Raw genomic sequence first — 21,563 nt, 5'->3', positions numbered from 1 at the left:
AATGGAGGCAGACAATTAAACTTGATTTTAAAATGTGAGTTTCTTTGAATTGTTCTGATACTGATTTTTCCGACATTATTCCTAAATTGCGATTAAGACCAGTGCGTAAACTCAAAAGACCACATTGGCATGCCTCTTTAAGAAGCTGGCTTCTGCTTTCTTTTAATAAGTCTCTCAGAAATTTCTTCCAGAAATTAAAGATGTTTCAGTATTTAAGATTAAAAGTATACTGTTCTACCTTTCAGAAAAAAATTAAAAGACAAGTGATCTTAGTTTTACTGAGTTTTCTGTATGCTTTTCTCACACAAATTATATATGTGTTCTTAGAGTTTCTCCTCCCTCCTGTCACCCACCACTCCTACACTAGATATGTCCATTCCAAACCAAGAAGAAAAGACGGTGGTCCAGAGATACCTTCTGCAGCTTTAATTCATTTTTGGCCAAAGATTGGCTTTCTTTGTTCATTTCTCTTAGCTAGAACTATACAATAATCTCTGGCCAAATTAACTGGAGTCTAGACTTTTCATCATTTATCATGTTCTTTGGCCCAAATAAAAGGCTGCTGAATGAGTCATCAAAACGCCTAAATTCATGAAATAGCAATTAGGAGAGATGGGTACATTTTAAGAGATTAAAGGAATTTTTTTTTAAAAAATCACTTCCTTCTCATTTGGACATGAGGCTTAAGCTGTTTTGATCCAGGGACTATTATTATTAACATTTTGGCCACAAATTTCAGGAGTCGTTTTTCAAAAAAGAAATGTAGGAAAACAAACAAACAAAAATGTTTGAAGCAGAGAGGGATGTTGGCCTGGCATCTGGCCTGGAGCAACGGAGTAACAAGGGCTTTTGCCTTCTGTGTCCAGTGTCTCCCTCTTCTAACCCCTTAACCCTCCCATGCTGGGCAAGGACAATGAGCCCTCAGCTTAGAGAAATGCTGATGGCAGCAGTCTGACAGTAAACACCCAGAAGAAAGCCATATTTGGGAGGGGCTGGGAAACTGCACGGAGCATAGTGGGGGAGAAACAGAAGGAAGAGGGAAGACACAAGAGTAAATGCACTTCTTTGCCTCTTGGGCTTCCCTGGTGGTGCAGTGGTTGAGAGTCTGCCTGCCAATGCAGGGGACACGGGTTTGAGCCCTGGTCCGGGAAGATCCCACATGCCGCAGAGCGGCTGGGCCCATGAGCCATGGCCGCTGAGCCTGCGCGTCTGGAGCCTGTGCTCCGCAGCAATACAGGCCACGACAGTGAGAGGCCCGTGCACCGCGATGAAGAGTGGCCCCCGCTTGCCACAACTAGAGAAAGCCCTCGCACAGAAGCGAAGACCCAACACAGCCATAAATAAATAAATAAATAAAGTAAAACTGTCAAAAAAAAAAAAGGAGTAAATGCACTTCTTTGCCTCTGGACTCAGTGTTATCTGTGAGTGATCAAAGCAATTATGAAAGCAAGAAATGCACCTCAAGGAAAATGTATCATCTAGATGAGTGAGCTTTAAAAAATCACGTGGATTCCCAGCTTTAATAAGTGTTTGAAGTATGATTTGTTAAAATTTCTTGTAAGTAAATAAATTGAAAGACTACCTGACTGCATATGGAGAATTAGGTGTTGAATTGGAATGAAAATTAGAAAGGTGGTTTTCATAATAGCAATTAATAATCCAGAACATAATGCCAAATCTTTTTTTTTTTTTTTTTTTTTTTTTTTTTTTTTTTTTGCGGTATGCGGGCCTCTCACTGTTGTGGCCTCTCCCGTTGCGGAGCGCAGGCTCCGGACGCGCAGGCTCAGCGGCCATGGCTCACAGGCCCAGCCGCTCCGCGGCATGTGGGATCTTCCCGGACCGGGGCACGAACCCGTGTCCCCTGCATCAGCAGGCGGACTCTCAACCACTGCGCCACCAGGGAAGCCCCATAATGCCAAATCTTGAAAGTGTTCAAGCCCACAGTCTGACATTTAAAAGGCAAGTAGCCAATTACCTATAATCCCTTATCAGTCAGCTTTGTTCTCCTACTTCTTAGAAGATGGAGGACTCAAAATACCCGGAATTGGATGGCCTCAGCATTACTCATTATTTATTTAGCCAGGATGCTCATTTTCCTGGAAGCTGTCTGCTTGGTGAAGTGAATACTGCATTTCTATTTCACAGTTTCCTAGCATATTTATTTATTATATGTGTTTTAAAACTCAGGTTTTGTGATTTGTGTTAACTCGATCTGGTTGATCACTGGTTTAGCAGAAAAAGAAGAAAACACTGTTTTTAATTCATGTTTGAACTTCATTTGCGTTTTGACCCTGACATTTTCTTTTTGCTGTTGTTGCATTTGTAATCAGGCCAGGCCTGGCAAATGGCTTTATTCTATGGAAATGCTCATTGCAGTGGTGATGGTGGTACCTAGACTTAACGGGATGCCAAGGTGCCAGGACAGAGGTGGGATCTGGGGGCTTTCAATGTGAGTTGCATCCTGATTCTGAGTCTGCGCTCCAGAAAGAAGAGCCCACCACAGATGTACCTGAGTGAAATATTTCAGGAGTTAGTGGAGAACAGGGCAGGTGGGCATCGATTGGGCCACATGGCATGGCTCCAAGCTCACGATGTGGTCCAGTAACTACAGGCTAGAAAACAATTGTGGGTGTTCACAGAGCACAAAAAAAAAAAAAAGAAAGAAAGAAAAGAAAACATAGGCACAATTAGGTTCACAGGTAATGGTTTTAGCCACACAGCATTCACCCTTTTTTCCCTACAATTTCCTTGTAATTTAACCCAACAGGAAACTTTGAGCAGACATTTCATAGAGCACTTAACTCTGTGGCATCCATCAATTTTAACTGGAATCATGGAGCTGAAACCCTAGGTAGTACTTGACGGCAATAGGGTGTCTGTTAGCACGGGTGTTTCTGGTTCTGCTCTGGGCATCTCCGGAACAGTGTGTGGGATGCGTGGCTGACTTCAGAAGGCACACATCTAGGTAGTCCTCAAAAGGGACAGCATTGAACAGTCAACGTCAGAGGGGTCCTCCGTCTCTCTCTGCTGGTTTACATTCCTGAATGGAGGTGGCACTGTCAACAGGAGGCCTTCGCTTTGAGGACAGCACGGCAGCGGGGTTTACTGTTGGCTCGGTACATAGTTGTCCTTTAGGCCACAGAAGCATTCTGTCTCTGCATCTCAGCAAAGCAATTACTGAGCTATCGCTGTCCGGATTTATAAAGAAATTGCCTTCCTTGGGAGAAGACAGTAAGGTGCATAGCAGGAATCTAAGCAGCAAGACTGTGCTAATCTTAAAAAAAAAAAAAGAAAGAAAGAAAAAGAAAAAGGGAAATGGATTTCTCTGGAAATTGTTCTGACTTGACTCTAATGAAGTACCAGCTTTAAAAACACATATGCAGAGAGAGAAATCAAGAGCTTTTCAAGTAAATTCAACCTCCCATTATTTGTACCCAATAAAATTTGTGGAGGTGGGGCTATTCCTAATGCTGTTCTTACCATTTGGTCCTTAGGGTTAGCATTTCAGATGATGTTCTGGGAATTCACTTAAAGCAAGGAGGCCACACTACAGCCTTCACTCAGTCAGACCTGGGAAGCTGCCTCATTTCTCTCCCTTACAGTCCACGCACTTGTTTCCCACGCAGTGTAGAGTACCAGCTGCTGCACTTTCTGTTCCCTCGAAGCCATGAAGACTGAGGTTTTCGGGCAACTCTTCTGCCAGAAAGAGGACTGGCAGAAGTGAAGGATTTCAGCTAAGCAGGAGAGCAAGCTGATAACCACTGACCTGGTGGCGCTCTTGTGGTTAATCAGATCAGAGATGGGGGGGAAAAGCAGCATACTTTATGGTGCATCATCATATCACATCAATATTTCCTGTGCAGAGAGTCTTAGTATGCTCTGAGTTACATAGAATATCTCCTGGCCTTGCACAGTCGAGGGCAGCACCTCATCCGATTAGAAACAATCTTTATTGTCTTATATATGGGGTATTTGGGTCTTGATCAAATCAATACAATTATTTGATCATCTGGAAATATCTTAAAACTTGCATGAGCTCATTGCAGATAAGCAGTTTTCCAGGGAAAGGATGGAGTGTGAAACATTTAGGGATGGTGTTGATAAGAACTCCACTTACAATTGAGTAAAAGCTCAATGCTGTGTATTTGTTTCCTATTACTGCTGTAACAAATTACTATGAACTTAGTGACTTAGAGCAACACAAATTTATTATCCTACAGTTTGTTTCTTTGGATTGGAAGTCTGACTCCAGTCTCACCAACTTAAAATCAAGGTATGGGCAGGGTTGTGTTCCTTTCTAGTGGCTCTTGGGAGAATCTGCTTCCAAGCTCCTTCAGGTTGTGGCCAGAACCCAGTTCCTTGTGGCTGTAGGACTGATGTCTCTGTTTCCTTTCTGGCTGTCAACTGGAAGCCAGCCGCCTCTCTCTCATCTTTGCATGTGGCCCCCATACGTCAGAACCAGCAGCAGGAAGTTGAAACTTCATGCTGGGATCTCTCTGACTTCCCTTCTGCTGCATCTCTCTGACTCCAGCCAGAGAATGTTCTCTGCTTTTAAGGCTCATGTGATTAAATTGGGCCCACAGGGATCATCCAGGACAGTCTCCCTATTTTAAAGTCCATAACCTTAATTCCATCTGCAAAGTCCCTTTTTCCATGTAAGGTAATCCATTCAGTTTCCAGGGATTAGGACATAGACATCTTGGGGGGCCATTATTTGTCCACCACAGTCCACCCTCTGGTCCCCAAAGATCCACATCCACCCCACGTATTTTCATCTCATCCCAAGGTCTCATCCCAATTACAGCATCAACTCAAAGTCCTAAATCTCTTCAGCTCCAAAGTCCATAACCAGAATCATCTAAATCCAACGTAGATGAGTAACCCATGAAGTACAGCTTCTGGGGAACAATTTCTCTTCACCTGTGAACCTATGATTTTAAAGAAACAGGTTATCTTCCCCCAACATACAGTGCTGGGACAGGCACAGGATAATAGGTATATAGACATTCCAGTTCCAGAAAGGGAGACATGGAAAATAAAATGGAGTGCTGGTCCAAAGTAACTTGGAAACCCAGCCCAGCAAATCCCAATTGCAAGGTTTCAAAGCCAGGGACTTATCCTCTGTCATCCTTGGCTTTGCTCTCTGGGTAGGATGTCAGAAAAAGACAACACTGGAAATGCTTCTGGAATGACTTGAATTCACCAGGCAGGTGGGGGGAGCCCAAATGTCATAAATGTTCACCTGCGTCTTCCTGCTGAACTACACCAGGCAGGAAGGGAAGGTCTGGTGATGCACTGCCTGGCACTCAGAGCAACCCACCTGGGCTGCCAGCAGCTAGATGTCAAGGAGGACTTAACACAGGTTATGTGGTTTGGTAAGAGCATCAACAAGTTTACGCTGGTGGACCATGAGCCCACCATGGTTTTAGTAGATACAAGGGGCTGGCTTAGGATGCCAGGCTTAGTAAAAATGTATCAGCTATGTGCCAGAATTGATATTTGCCACAGAATTCCACCTCTCCCTGCCAGGTCCTATCCTCCGTTCATGCCGAGTGTGACCCAGAGACCCCACCTCTGCATGGCTGTGCTTGGTTGGTATTTACACAGGCTGTTCACCTAAAACTGCCCTAAGCCCATGTGTACCCTTCAAATTTGAAGGTACTTTCCACTAAATTTGCACGAAATGCATTCTTCCTAAGAACGCAGGTAGTGTACTCTTTGTTCTTACTTCTTAAGTCCCAACCCATGACTTGATGCTACAAATGTTAAAGAAAACAGTTGATGTCCAAGTTTACAGAATTATAACTTAAGCAAAGATTTTAATTACACCTTAAATAAAAGTGAGTCGTAAAACTTCCATCCATGTTATCCTGCGTTCGCTTTCTCGGAACATCTAGAGTTCACTGGAAGTGCCTGGACATCACTTCCAAGGGGGATTGATTCCCAAATTCTTCATACTGCTAGTTTCATGCTGATGATATCAGATTCAGGCACATCAAATGTATGTCTGCTTACTTTCCTGAACTGTGAGCTCCTAAGGTCAAGGGCCAGGTGTTTTCCTCTTTATGCCAAGACTTGGCACTGGGTGTGGAGCACAGTAGGTGCCAATCAGGGTGGGTCGTTTTGTTGGTTTGAACTGATTTATCTCTGCTACCCTTTCTTCCTAAAATGGTTCTGCAGGGTCCATCTGGCAAAACTCACAACTCCTCCAAATTTCAGCTTGACATTACTTACTACACTAAAAGGTTTAAAATAACTTGGATGTCTGTTAATAGGATAATAATTTTAAAAAATAGACAATGATATGCTTTTGAAGGACACAAGCACAGTGACTGAGCAATCACTGTGGCAAAAAGCAAAAACATTCCTACACGTTTTATTTGTATGAGTAGAAAACAATCTTGAATGATAAACACCAAATGGTCACAGTGATGTCCTTGGACAGAGGAGAAGGAAAGTGTGGATGTTTACTTTTACTGATACATTTCCCCCGTTGTTTTAATGCATTTACATTAGCTTGAGATTGTTTACAAATCAGTGATCAAAGTTAAGAAAAGGAGGTTGTCAGCGCAGCTGTGAAACCTTCCATTCCTCCCCACCCTCTCTGAGTGTCTGTGGTACAGCACATCTCCCATGGTGCCCCAGTGGTCCACATGGGGTCTCACTCACCCCTGGGTGGGAGGCTCTGAGTGAGAAGCAGCTGAAGCAGTAGACATTTATCTCTAGGACTCTGTCCAGGCCCTGAGCATCTGGCTGTGTGTCCCTGTGATGCAGTGATGTCAAACCATCCCTGTAGGCTCGTTCCGGATGAGGAGACCAAGAGAAGGCATTTATGTGCCTTCACCCCTAGGTAGCCCTATACCAGGTACACAAGAACATCCATCTTCATTGAGGTTACTGAGTGATAAGAAGGAAACAAGCTGCTCCCTTTCTACAGAGAAGCTACAAATGAAAAGGATGAGCCCTAGTGGTTTCTGTGGCACAGCTCCTCTGAGTGAAGAGAGAGGGGAAGGACAGACATGGCAGGGCTCACGCCACACCCAGGACCCCGTAACTGTAGCATCTGGAGTGAGAGAATCTGGCTGGGTGGCTCTTGCTGTGTTGACCCAGCTGGCCGGACAGAGGACCCCTTCCTCCCAGGCCCTGCACACTCAGCTTTCCCAGAGAGGAAAAGATTGGGGGGTTTCTGGCCGGTGATTTTGTAACCCAGAGACAAGTTCTCCCAAGGCCTTTTGTAGGAGAGAACGAGGCATAGCTGCTGTTTCCCCAAGGAAACAAATACACTTGATTCCTGGAACCCAGGTTTGGGAGCAGTGTCCTGCTCACAACCACGGCACTGCTGATTTTGATCGGAGGTTCTTAGTAACACCCCCTCCTTCCGCATTTGTGACAACCAAAATATCCTTTGGTGCCCAGACATCAGTAAATGTTTCCTGGTGGCAAAATCATCCTGGCAGGGTACTTCTGGCCTAGAAGGAGACAGACCTGAAAACTAATCGTGCATCATTTCATTCAGCAGTCACTCACTGAGTTCCTAATCAGTGCTATGCACTGGGGACCAAGGTACAGACAACCAGAAAGAAGATGCATCCCATCCCTCCTCCACATCATGGAGGGACCAGCTTGAACATCAGGTCTCCTCTGTGCTGTCATCTGTGGTGGATTCTACCTCTCCCCCTGCCTGTCCTGATGGGTTGGCATCAAGGCCCTACTCAGTGTGTGCCTTCATATTTCAGCTTTACCTCCAGACTACCTGTGTTTCTTGAAACGATCTCTGCCCCACTCTCTAAAGCCCTCTGGAAGCCCCATCCCACTCTTGACACCTGTATATAAACACAGGAACCCAGCCCAGATCCTGCAGAGACCCAGCATCTGGGCTCTGCTGATTATAAATTGGGCAATGAGACAAAGTTGTCCAATGACCAGCAGCACAGAGTTGTGCGCAGCTGTAGGGAAGGATGGTATGGAGCTTTAGCAGGGCTGGAACCCAGGACTCCAGGAGCTGGGGGTGGGCCAGGTATGAGATGACGCCCTATGGAGGCCAGATGATAAAGGCCCAAGGATCAGGTTGGGTGGAGAGGAGAGGAGGTAACAGAGAGCACAGCAAGACAAACTAATCTCAAACCAGAAAACTCTTCCTACAAGTCCGAGGGTGAGGTGGGTGTGACAGTGGGACAGCCTGGTTGGCCTCAGGTGGCGAAACTGTGCATATCCCTCGGCACACGGTGTGGATGATCAATACTATTAACAAGTATAAGAAACTTCAAACTGAACAAGTTTCCTCCCCCAAATTGTACACTTTGCAACTGCTTTATCTTTCTTTGCAAATTGATACAGCCCTGAATAATCCAGGATGGGGGTTGTAGTGGCAGAGCCCAAACCAGAAGGTACGAAGGCTGCACTGATGGTGTAACAGACGTCTGATACTTACCCAATAGGCGTGGAGCACAGAGATCAATCAGTCATGGACTACATGCGAATTCCAATCCCATGGAAGAGCTGAATGTGCATGCAATAGCCAACTGGCAGTGAGCACCTTGGATGTGTCAGGCACTCAGCTGAATGCTGGGTATACAAATACCCTCCTGAAGGCCCCAAGGCAGCAATAAGGTCACAGCCTAAATAGGTCCAATTCAAAATCAATGGTGATCAATAATGGAGATTCAAAGAGCTAAGGGAGTACAGAGAAGGGAGAGATTAATTTCAAGTAGCTTGATTACTCAAAATCTCATCCCTTGGTTTTCTGTGTGATTTGATCCACTGTATACTGACCATCTGCAGTGGCATCATGCAAACCAAAGTCTTTCGTGTAAATTCCACTTTGGATCCTATGAGCACTCTATATTGATTTTTTTTTTTTAAATGAGCGTAGTGAGTGATGAAGTCTCCGAGTAATGAGATGTGAAACAGCACTGAAGATAGGGAAAATAGAGCAGTTTAGCTAGTTACCTTTGAATAAGAGAGACTGTAAGAGATTTTATATCTTTTAATTGTAAGATATAAAAATAAATTGTGTTTAGTTTTCATGTATTAGATAAAAAGATTATAGAATCTACTTTAAGCAGAAATTTCCAAATGACATAGCAACTGGCAGTTCAATCAAGATTATAGAGATTATTTCTAAGGAGTAGATATTATAGCATCATTGTGCCTTTTACAAAATAATTACAAGTCTTTGTTTCAGTGTTACGTTTATGCATAGAATTTTGCTACACCAGTTTCTAGCCAGACATGGAAATCACTTCCCTCAAGACGAGCAGAAGATGATTTAAGTACAACAGGAAGGAGGAACTTTGTAGGTTGGACATTGGCTCTTTATCAGATACCTACCTGGGACCATAATTACAACTAACTGTTCAGTGACCAACACATAAGGCTATTGGGATTTTTATTTTTAAACAGTGAAATGCACAAGTATAGTAAATTTTGTGTTGGGACGGGGGGAAGGAAGGAAAGGAAACCTCCTCTCCTCCAGAGTGAAAAACCAAAGGTCATCTTTTGATATGTTTCACTTGTTCTGGAATAGTTGATAAAAAGCGGAAACCCAACCCCAAAGGCTTGAAGGACACAGTTACTCATTGAAATAGAGACATGTTCACACCTAGTTCACTTAAAAATATATATGGAGCCTCATCCTACCTGCAGACACTGTGGTAACTGCACTCTCCCCTCTGTATCATTGTGAGGGGTGGTGTTTATGTGTGTGTCCTAATTACTTCCTCTTCCCTACTGGGACCTTAACTTATAATATTAGTCTTTCTCATTTCTCAGTATCTTACATATTTTAATATGTAATATCTTACATATTTTAATGTAGTCGGCAGTTAATATTTTTTTTAATTGTGGAGGAGACTAGACTAGAACAAAGCAGAATAAGAAAATGCTCAAATTAATATTGAAGACATGTAATGTTGACAAAGTTGTTAATTCCTGATCTTTCCCATCAGTTTCCCCTGCCCATTCATTGACTACCAGTGAAAATAAGGCTGATCATGAGGATGTTTATTTGTGAATCAGGAGGCAGCATGCCCTCATCGTGAAGCCACTCAAAGGAAAGACTGAGCATTTGTGGATAAGGGGAAAGGCTAGAGGATGTTCGAGACTAAGTTGCACATGAGCTATCCCTACAGTTCTTTCAAGTCCAAATTCCATTCTTCTGTCTTTGGAAACATGACCTCATCAAAGCACAAAGAGGCCGGATTTAAGACTGACAATCATACGTTGCACCCGGTGTTCTTCAGACCAAAGAGGTCTGATTGGAATTTTTTATTGTTTTTTTTTGTTGTTGTTTTTTGATGTTCTTCAGACCAAAGAGGTCTGATTGGAATTTTTGGGGGGTTTTTTTTGGTGTTATAATGATTGGAATTTTTTTTTTTTTTGATGCTATAATGATTGGAATTTTTGACAAACCTAGTACGCTAACAGTGTCAAAGCTCGACCTGGTGAAAATCATTTCAAGGAGAAATGCTCTAAAAATGCTCTTTTACAAAGACAATCCTTCTAATAATAATACCAGTGTGCCTCTCACCACTTTTTCTTTTGCAGAAAGATTTCTTTCCTCCCTCCCAGAGATGCTCTCAGAACGAGGGTTGACCACCCCAAAGCAGAATCTATAACACCTTCCATAAAAATGCTGCCAGTATTTGCTCAGTTATGTTATCTAAGGAACTGAGGAGTTTTGTTTATATTTTAAGATCAGCAAATGCCAAAAATACTAATGTGAATTGAATAACCTTTCCCAGTGTTACATTAAAACACTGATAGATCATCTTTAAACATGTCTGCAGAACTTTTTAGATATTAAAGAAAACATTTATGTTCAGTAGCATTTTAGCATTGAGCCTATTTTATTTTGATTTAATTCCTAAAAGGTATAGTCCATATTGTACACCAAGCCTGAAGCCTTTGCTTTCCTGTCCTTCACAGACCTGGGTTTGTTGTAGCTTCTCCACTTACTATTTGTGTAGCCTTGGACAACCTGTCTGAGACTCAGTTCTCTTACCTGTAAAACAGAATGAAATATAACAGGGAAAGATGTTGGAAAAATTAAATGAGAACACTTGTGTCAATTACAGCATGGGTTTGAAGATTCATTCTGTTCAGCTATTCCTGTGTGCTCTAAGGCCACAGGTTCTTGGAATCTGCCCCATGGCTGGCCCCAGCAGTCACTGAAGAACACTACCCTCCCCAACCAAACCCTCCCCCTAGAAGTAGAGTTAGAGCTACTTTACTTTAGGTCTTCAGTGTGAGCATCACCAAAGTATGCAAATTACCGGACTCCACCAGTGATCTCAAGGTGAGGCTCAGCTCTCTCCATGAACATGCCCTCCAGGTGATTCTGATAATAGCCGTAGCTTGAGAACCATTGCCCTACCTAGATCATTCTCTCTTTCCATTACCCTTCCCCACAGTTTCTAAATGTTTTCAGCCCCTTTCTACCTTCCATTAACTCATCTCCTCCAGCATCCTTCTAATAGCCTGTGCTGTCTCTCATTCAGTTACTGCAAAAGTTCTCTGCTGGAACTGAATCCTTAATCATGGTTGGAGAGGAAGACCAGAACACCCTCTCAGGTGGTGGAATAACTAAAACCACCCAAAAGATTCACCTTTGCCTAGATTGTCTCATGTCTTTTGTACCTTCTGGAAGCTCTCTCTGTCTCCCAGCTGTACATTTCATTACAAGGGGCCCCTTCTGTTGGCTTTAGCTCAGTCTGTGCCATTGTAGGAAGGAGTTTGGGCAACTCCTACCCATAAAAGGTGCCATAGGCATCCCAATGACTAAATTTTCACAGAAATCTCTGTGTTCTTAGAATAAATTTCTAGAAGTTTACCTCTGGCAGGGCCAAGGTAGGTATCTTTTTGAGGCAGGTGAAATTAGATCTCTAAAATACTTCAGTAAGTTGAAAGCTTTGTGTTTGAAAAGTATTTCAAACTTCTCAAAGAAGAAGAATCCTTTGAATCAAAGAGCTTCTGATTCCCTGGTCGATTGTAAATGAAGCAGACCTTGAAGACTTGGCCGAAGTCTCCCTTCTCAGCAGTCACAGAACTCTCGCGGATCACATGTTTGGAATTCTGCATTCTCCATTTAGAGAGTTTCCTTGCAGATATCTGTGACTCACCTAATTCTAGGATGCTTTTGTGGAGGCCGTATCCCCTGATTAAATTATATTCTTGGTAAACCTGAAAAGGCAAGGAAAGTGTTTTGATTAAAACTATGAGAGGAGGTGACCACCGTGAAGGGTGCTGACACATCCTTTTGCTTTGCAGGAATGTTAGTTCAGCCGGAGAGGAGGCCCGCAGGAGGATGCGGGAATGTGATGGGCTCACGGATGCGCTGCTCTACGTGATTCAGTCTGCGCTGGGGAGCAGCGAGATCGATAGCAAGGTTTGTTGAATTTGCATAGATGAAGCATCTTAGAGAAGAAGGATGCCCAGGGGACCAAACAGTGGCTAACAAGGATGGAGAGTTAATGCACTGTTTAATACTTTCACTCTGAGATCTATATCGACTTTTAATCCTAGCCTAGAACTAGACACTTAATTCTTGATTAGTAGTGAATAAAAATTTAGATTGTTATTGTAACTACAGGTGTTCCAGATGAGTGTATAAACTCTCACCTACCAGGTTGCCCACAATCTTCTAGCTTTATTTTCTAAAATCCTTTGGCAAAAGAAAAAGAAATATTAAAACTACCTGAGAGTCGAATAATCCTATATTCTTACAAGATAGCTTTTGAACAACTTAATTTTGTCCAGTGCCATGTAAGGAATGCCTGATGAAGTCTAAATAAATGCTGTCAAAGTGCTACATAAATGAGCCTGTCAAAACATTGATCATCAGTGTCCATTCAGTGCTTTAGTTCACAAACCAAAATAGAATTGGGTGGGCTTCACCAGTGTTTGAGCTATTTTGTTTTGTCTTCACTTGTCTTTTGATTAGTTTTGGTTCATTTTCAATAAAAAATTTGTAATTTCATAATATCCTGGTATCAACACGGACTTTACTGATGCTTTCAAGTAATACATGTGATGAATGTGATACCTTAATAAGACATTAATACATGTGATACCTTAATAAGACCTTCTCCAGAGCCACTCTGTTGACATTTGGGTCCAGTTCTTTGCTGTGGGCTGTCCTGTGCACTGTAGGATGCTGAGCAGCATCCCTGGTCTCCACCCACTAGACGCCAGTACCATCCTTCCTGCAGACCAGTTGAGACAGACAAAAATGTCTCCAGATATTGCCAGATATACCGTGGGGAGCCAAAAATTGGCCCTGGTTCTGAACCAGAGCCTCAGTCCCATGGTTTTTAATACCAACTCTTCATCGGAATTGCCTTTGAAACATTTAATAAATGCATGTGCCTAGACACCATCACAGCCCCCTGAGTGAATCTGAGTGTCCAATTCTCATCTCCGATTTCTATTCCTCTGAAAGTTCATCAGGTGATTCGACGTGCATCTTGGATTGAGAACCGCCTTAGTAGATACAGCTTTAAAATGGGCACTAGTCGGGAATACAATATAATGTAACTTAGCTGTAAGGTCAGATAAAGAACAAATAAGAGTGATTTTATCAATTTAATTACTCATTGGCATGGGGATGATTTGCCATGGTACTTCTCAACCTTGACTACACATTAGAGTGACTGAAAAATTTAGAAAATTACTAAAAAAACTAGAAAACTGAATTATTAGAAAAGCTAGAAAATTACTGATGCCTGAGCCCTACTCCCTAAAGTTTAGGACCCATGATATTTTCTGGGACTCTAGCCCTTTGAGTACCAGCTGACTCCAGTTATGACACTGTCTGTCATCTTATCACTGGCACTCAGTTACATTTGCATCCATTCATTTACCGTGTATGACATCAATTTCAAAAGTGAAATATGATAGAAAAGATTTAATCAACCTCTCTTGTAAATGCCCTTAACAGCCATTTTAGACCTTTTAATATCATTGACAGGAAAATTAAGTCCCTGAAGAAGCAACCAGTCGAGATGTCTTGAGTATTTACAGATACCTGTTAACACAATAGAGGAATTTTGAAAAGAGCTACTGAAGGTAATTCATAATTCACAGAAGCTGCAATGCTAAGGATCTTAAGATTCAAAGTGGTGGAGACTAAGGCAGGGGATGCTAAGCCTATGGATACCAAGCAAGCTTTAACACTGTCTGGGCCTTGTAGCTGAGAATAAAATAAGAGTCAACAGCCTCTTGTCTTGGTCCAGTGCCCACCACTGGGTGAGTAAGGTAGCCTTCAGGAGCATGGTCCAAAATCAGAGTGCTGTGAGGCATGCACATCTTTCTTCTGATGTGTCAGAGGACCAGACTCCTCAATCTCTCGGGAGACCTTGGAGATTCTCCTTGTTAATGTCCACATTTCCCCCAAAAGAGGAAACTGAAAAACTGAGGACTATTTAGGGCTGGAGTCAGAAAACTCAGATATTCCTTGAAATAATGCCATTTGCAGCAACATGGATGGACCTAGAGATGATTATACTAAGTGAAGTTAGTCAGACAAAGACAAATATCTGATACCACTTATATGCAGACTCTAAAAAATATGATACAAATGAACTTATTTACAAAACAGAAACAGACTCACAGACTTAGAAAACAAACTTATGGTTACCAAAGGGGAAAGATGGGAGGGAGAGGGGATAAACTGGGAGTTTGGGATTGATGTACACACCACTACATTTAAAATAAATAATCAATAAGGACCTACTGTACAGCACAAGGAACTCTGCTCAATATTCTGTAATAAACTAAATGGGAAAAGAATTGGAGAAAGAATAGATACATGTATATGTATAACTGAATCACTTTTCTGTACACCTGAAACTAAGACAACATTGTTAATCAACTATGCTCCAATAGAAAATAAAAATTAAAAGAAGAAAAACCAGAAGACTCAGATATTCCTGATCGAGCAGCAAGAGCACTAAGCTTGGCCCCAGGAGCGTGCTGGAAAATGTGCCATCTCTTCCTCCTGATGACCAAGGACAGGGCCCGGGTGACCTCAGCTTTGAGACAAGGAGGATCCTTATAGCTGTTGAAAGGATCAAATGTGATAAACTACTCAGCAGTGCTTTGCTGGCCAGAATGTGCTATTGAGGTTTAATGTATTATTATTGTCCCATCACTTTCCACTCAGCCCTCTGCGTGGCCACTTCTGAGCTTCCTCAGTGACAAGTTAGAGGAGGGAAAAATGTGTGCACGCTGTCTCTGAGGCCAGCGAAGTTAATGAGTGAAAGAGCCTGGATTCCACGCACGCTCTCAGCTCAGCTCCTGCAACTGGAACAGTTTGTTGAAAGGGTAACATATGGTGGAGCGTTCTACAGACAGCTTCCAAATTAGCCCTTTCTAATAGAAAATAAGGAGTCAAAATGACCCTGGTGACCAAGAGGAACTACTGAAAGCTCTGTTGACAGCAATGGATATGGGAACCAAAACCACCAGCTGCCCCCACCTTCTGCTGGTGTCCCCAAGGAGGGCGGTGGCTGTCTTCTTTTTTTTCTTTTTTTCCTGCCCCTGCAGAGAAAAGCTCTTGACTTGGTAGCCCTCCCAAACCAAGCTTAAGGAGAGATAAGTTCAACCCCTGGGGCCACCCCCATCCTTCCCTCTCTACCACTTCCTCTGTCTCCCTTCCGCCCTCCCCATCCCCACTCTCTCTCTCCTTTCTCTCCCCGCCATCCAGCTTCTCTCACAATCATCCCTCAGCCACAGGTAGATTGTAAAACATTTCTCAAAACGGCGGATTTATTCCCCAGTAGCCATTTGTCAAACAGAGGCATGGATGTGCCCCCAGGGAAGATGAACAGCAGGATGAGAAAGGAGTTTATTCTCCCAAGTCTTTGATGTAAGAAAAATCAGTTTGAGCTGATTTAAAAATCGTTCTGACTTATACCATAACATTTTCTTTTCAGGGAGAGACTTTTCTCCCTTTCATGCATTGTCCTGTGTTTACCTGCTTTCATGCCGGTTCCTTTTTTGATGCTGAGAGGATGCTTGAAATAGAAAATCAAGTTGACTCAAAGCCTGTGGGATTAGCAGCCCATGAAACCTTGAGAAGCTGACAAGAAAGGCTTGGAATGGCAAAGGTCCAGAAATATACCCTGAAAACTGGTTTTCCTGCTTGGTTTTCCTGCCCACAGTAGTCATGTCAAACATATACAGTGCCTTTTGCCAGATTCCAGTCATAGATGGGATCAGTGCAGAATCTGGACCCTGGCAGCTCTCACCGCCCTTCCAGTCCCAACCTAGGACTAGAAAAAGTGATGCAATCTGGTATAAGTTACTGAAAGCTTCAGACCTCATCTGTTAAATGGAACGATCTTCCCTGCCTTGAATGGTGGCTGTCACACAGTTGGTGCCTGAAAAATGATAGCCAAGTTGGAATGCTTTTAAAAAGACAACTTATCTCTTCTTTTTTCAGATTTTGTACACCTGAAACTGACATGACATTGTAAATCAACTATACTTCAATAAAACATTTAAACTTAAATTTAAAAAATAAAATAAAACTTATCTCAGTTCATTTTTTTTCGATCATTATCTTGTCCTTTGTAAAAATTTGGTATTTTTTTTCCTCTTCCCTCGGTTCCTCAAATCCAAGACAAAGGTCAAAAGGTTGATGCACTGGTCTGAATGTTTGGTTCCCCCAAAATCCATATGTTGAGACCTAATCTCCAATTTGGCAGTGGGGACTTTGGGAGGAAATAGAAGCACAGAGAGATTTCACACTTTGGCCAAGGTCACACAGCTCATTAAATGGTAGAGCCAGGACTCCATCATGGACCCATTAGATCTAGGTCACAAGCTCTGGACCTCCCAGCACTACCATCTCCACCATTGTTAATTATATAAATCCTTGTATAGCACTTGCTGTGTGCCAGAAACTCTTCTCAGTACCTGCATACCTGGTTAGTTTCCTGTTGCTGCTATAACAAATAGCCACAAACATGGCAGCTTAAAAACACAAACTTATTATCTTACCATCTTAGAGATCAGGAGTCCAAAATGGGTCTTTTGGGGCTAAAATCAACATGTTGACAGGGCTGCATTCCTTCTGGAGGCTCGAGGGAGGCATCTGTTTCCTTGTCTTTACAGCTTCTCAAGGCCGCCCACATTCCTTGTCTTGTGGCCCCTTCCTGCATCTCTAAAGCCAGCAATAGCAGGTCACGTCCTTCTCACGCGGTTTCACTCTAACTCTTCTGCCTCCCTCTTTTGCTTATAGGACCCTCAGGATTCCGTGCCCCCCACCCTGGATAATCCAGGGTAATCTCCCCAACTGATTAGCAACCCTCCACCACATAACCTAACGTATTCACAGGTTTCAGAGACTGACATGTCGACATCTTTGGGGCAGAGAGCTTTATTCTGCCTATCACATGTAAATACTCTAATTCCCCTATTCCACACAGCAGCCTAAAATGTGGCCACTATTATGGCCGTCTTACAGAGGAGGTTATGGTCACAGAGGTATTGGGTGCACTGTCCAAGTCACACAGCCAGTGGTCATAGACCTAGGGTTCTACAGGTATCCAGCTCTATGTGTGTCCTTAACCACTGTTTAACACCACTGCCAGGAAAATAGGAGCACCAGCCATCTCGAAGAAAATCAGCATGGAAACATTGATGTCCCCAGGTGAACACAGAACCTGGCTTGCCTGGGACGACCCTGGTTTGCACCTCTTGCCCTGTTTCACTCCCAGAAAGTGCCCCTGGTAGATGGTAAATGTTAGTGTCACCCTCCCAGAGCTGACAGAAATCCAGTTATCTGTACTCTTGGTGGTTCAGGGCCCTAGTCCCCATTGCAGCCATTGTCCGTAAGTGGACACCATCTGGGACCTCTTGTGGTTGTGGGTTCTTCCTCGCTCAGAAGTGAATTTCAATCAATGACAGCTACTTAAAAAAGGACCTCTTGTTGATAAGTAGTATCTTTGGGGTGAGAAAAGGTCTTAAGACTTTTCCAACCTTCTCTAAATTCTTTCCACTGTGGTTTTCAAGGGAGCCTTTAGGGGCAGTGGCTACATGCATCCAAAGAAAAATGTGTGTGTAAAGATGGATTGCTTTTCTGGGTGGAGGAGTGCTGGTTAGTTTTTATTCACTCCTCCTCCTTTTTTTTTTTTTGGATTCTCCAGACCGTTGAAAACTGTGTGTGCATTTTAAGGAACCTTTCCTACCGGCTGGCAGCAGAAACGTCTCAGGGACAGCACCTGGGCACAGATGAGCTGGACGGGCTGCTCTGTGGTGAAGCCAATGGCAAAGATGCAGAGAGCTCCGGGTGCTGGGGCAAGAAGAAGAAGAAAAAGAAATCTCAAGATCAGGTGATGTGGGGACTCGAAGCTGCATGCAATCGGCCCCTGCCCTAATCACAACATGCATGTTTCGTCTGTGTCTTCAGGTGCAGGGCTCTGCATTTCTAACACACGGTCACATCACTAATGCGTCTGCACAGGCTTTCCGTGGGGATTTCATAGCTGAAACAGTGGAGCATTACGTGACTCCCCTCAGGTTCTGCAGCCACGCCAAGATAGGAAATTTCAAAAAGGGAAGGAGCCGCTTGAGTCCAGGGCAAACTCTTAAGGTTCCAGCTCACACAGTCGAGTCAGATGCAGGCGTTGATTCTTCTGTGTCGAAGTACATATTTATTGCGGTCCTTGCGGGGGCCAGGCGGGTGCCTTGCAGGCGGTACAGTTGAACAGGATAGGTGTGGTCTAAGAAGGGAAGCTGTGGAGAGAGGTGCAGAAATCCAACATGTATTGTATAGGTCATTTGGGAAATTTTGGATATGCAATCTTGCACTTATTGTTGGAAAATGGAGTCATTCACAGCCCTCCCAACAGAATGACATTAGAAGCTTGGCCTTGGGGGACAATTCCGGTTACTCCAGATAGCTGTCCGGCTGGAGAGGCCTCTTCAAAATGGAACGGCCTTTCCTCCAGCAGCTGTCGGTTGCCCTGCAGTGAAGTAAAGGCCCACAGACTATGATTCTCAGCCTTGGCAAAAACAGAACAGCCTCCAGCCCTGCCACTCGGTAGCCTCTGGGAGGTAGAACCCCTCACCCACCAGGCCCCCAGGTAAGGGAGTAATGAGAAAAAGTGCCCGTCCTGCGGCTGCCAGAAACCCCTGCTACTGAGATCTTCCCGTCTCCTCCAGACACTGTAGTTATACCTCCAGCCTTGCCCTGGATGCTATGGTAGTATCTCCAGATGCTGAGGGTCCTAGAAACCCAAGATCTGACTGTCCTCAGGAGTGGATGACTGAGAAAGTGGGTCAGAATCCCCAACATGCTCTCTTGCCAGGTTTTTAATTCAAAATAAATTTTCAAAAATATCTGTTTAGATCACAGCACACTATTTTCTAAACTATTTTTGGAATAGTTTAACTCTGAGTGAAGGTTAAAGGAACTATTTTATTCATGGTAAGGATTAATGGGAATGTGTCCTTAAATATAATTCCTACATTTAACCCGAATGTGTCAGTGTTAGCATTTTTGTAGTTTACAGTTCTCAAGCTGTTTGTAGTCCCTGAGGCTCCAGGTCTTTCTACAGCTTCTGGATCTGTATGTTCCAGCTTAAACATGTCTATAATTTAGGAGATACAGGCTCATTGCCTCTTTGATGGTGACCTTCCACTCTGAGAAATAAATCCCCAGCCCTGCTTTTTCTCCTGTCCTGGATCAGTAAACTCTGTCTTTCATCTCCCCCTGAATTGGAGGAGCCTTTTGGGAGGATTGAGCCGTGATTCTTAATTCTGCCTCTTAGAACCCTCCTACCAGGGGGAATGCAGTGGTTAGGCAGCACCTGCCATGTGCCAAGTATTATACTAAGTGATGTCACACACTTCAGTTATCCTACCTGGTACTTAAGGGCGCCAAACTATTATGGGTTCTGAATATTTTTCAATATCAAATAAGTTAAAGGTGGCCTAACAAAGGTACATGGGTTCTTCTCATGGTTTCCTTTTGTGGTATTGTACACCATGGGGCCCAGTCCCTACACTGCTTTACCCTGGAAAGCAAGCTCAATAAAGTTGAAAGGAAGAAAAGCCTATGGGCAAGAATATAGTGCTTTACAGTCTGCCCTGTGATCAAAATCACCTGAATCTCACCTACAACCTAATGATTCAGAACCTCTAGGATGGGCCCAGGCAACTTTGGAAATCAGATTTGTGGAAGTCCATTAATATGACATTAGCCTTGGCAGGCAGAATGAAAGAAAGAAAGAGAGAAAGAGAGAGGGAGGGAGGAAGAAAGAAAAGAAAGAAAGAAAAACTTTAAACTGAGGTTAAATTCACTCTGATTTCATGGTTTTCTCTTTAGTCTATGGTTTAGATTTTGAAGCACACCCTTCTGATGGCTTCTGTGCCTGGCCCTGGTGTCTCCTTTAGTAAGATTCTGCCCCGACACTGAACCCTTTCTCCAACTCTGCCAAGGTGTGCTCACATGGCTTGAGGTCTTTCAAATGACAGGTGAGATTAGGAGTTGATTGGGTCCAGAGAAGCCAGGGGTCAGAAGAGAACATTCATGGACATCACCCCAAGACAGAGCCCTTCGTCCAAGGTGCTTAGCTGCTTCCATGAGACCTCATGGTGAGTGATATTCCACCTCAGAATGCTGTACTTCAAACCATAATTTATGATGCCAGTGAGCTCTCTTCTAAGTTCAGTCCGCTAAAATGATGAGTAGAATCTTATGATTTTTGCCTGAAATCTAAATGAAAAGGTGTACAGTCTGTTCCATTTTTCTTCTTACAATATTCTTTTAAGGGAGAAAAAAAGAATTTCTTTAAGAAAGTTTTGCTGAAACCACCGTAAGTTAAAATACAATGGAACTTTGTTGTTTATAAAGAAGCTTCAAAGTTATTTCAACCAAATGATAGTTTTAAAAAATGTTTTCAAACTGTTCTCCTACATAATACAAAAATATTTTGAAGTGCCAGGAAATTCAGTATCAAGCTTAATGAGGATGTAAACAGATGGAGTTCTAGGTTTGCAGCTATAAAAATCGTCAGATATAATACATCCCCTGGAATCTCTACTGCTCATAAAGTCAGTCTCTTTAAAGAATAGGTAGTGATTATAGAAAGTGTATAATACAAAGTGGATTGAAGAAAGAGGTATATAGATATAGATACAATGGAGATAAAACCTGGCCAGTTTAGTAAAATATGTGTCATATGCAAATACAAAATATATGCATGTACAAAAAATGTTTTTTTTTAGAAAAAGTGCAGTACATCAAAGTTGATGGAAGATAGTGACTGATTCTTCTTATGTGTATTTGTAAATTTTCTACAATGGGCATTACAATTGTAATCTTTTCAAATATTATTTTAAAATAATATTCAAAAAGGAACTAACTGACCAAGTCAGTGTTTGTTTATGCAAATGTATATGCTTTTTTCTCTTAAATTTGAGTTGCCTCAGAGAAAGGCATAAGATAAAATGAAAAGTTATCTAATCCACGGCAGATCCTTACCAGGACAGAGGAGCCAGAGATTTTATTGGGAAGCAAAAGTGATGAAAATCTAATATTGGTTTAGTGATTGACT

At 42.9% G+C, this 21,563-nt stretch overlaps 1 protein-coding gene across 3 annotated transcripts in view; it reads left to right on the top strand.

Annotated features, from left to right (window-relative positions):
- Nucleotides 1-21,563, top strand: part of CTNND2 (catenin delta 2) — a 968,406-nt gene that overhangs the window by 812,946 nt on the left and 133,897 nt on the right. For all 3 annotated transcript variants that reach the window (XM_060091588.1, XM_060091590.1, XM_060091589.1), the window contains 2 exons: nt 12,268-12,385; nt 18,150-18,335. In XM_060091588.1, coding sequence (XP_059947571.1) covers nt 12,268-12,385; nt 18,150-18,335 — 304 coding nt within the window. The remainder of the gene's footprint in view (nt 1-12,267; nt 12,386-18,149; nt 18,336-21,563) is intronic.

The sequence above is a fragment of the Mesoplodon densirostris genome, chromosome 3, assembly GCF_025265405.1.
Source record: "Mesoplodon densirostris isolate mMesDen1 chromosome 3, mMesDen1 primary haplotype, whole genome shotgun sequence".
In the NCBI taxonomy this organism is placed as follows: domain Eukaryota; kingdom Metazoa; phylum Chordata; class Mammalia; order Artiodactyla; family Ziphiidae; genus Mesoplodon; species Mesoplodon densirostris.
Note: the sequence above shows the minus strand (reverse complement) of the source record. Positions and strands in the feature narration are given on the sequence as shown.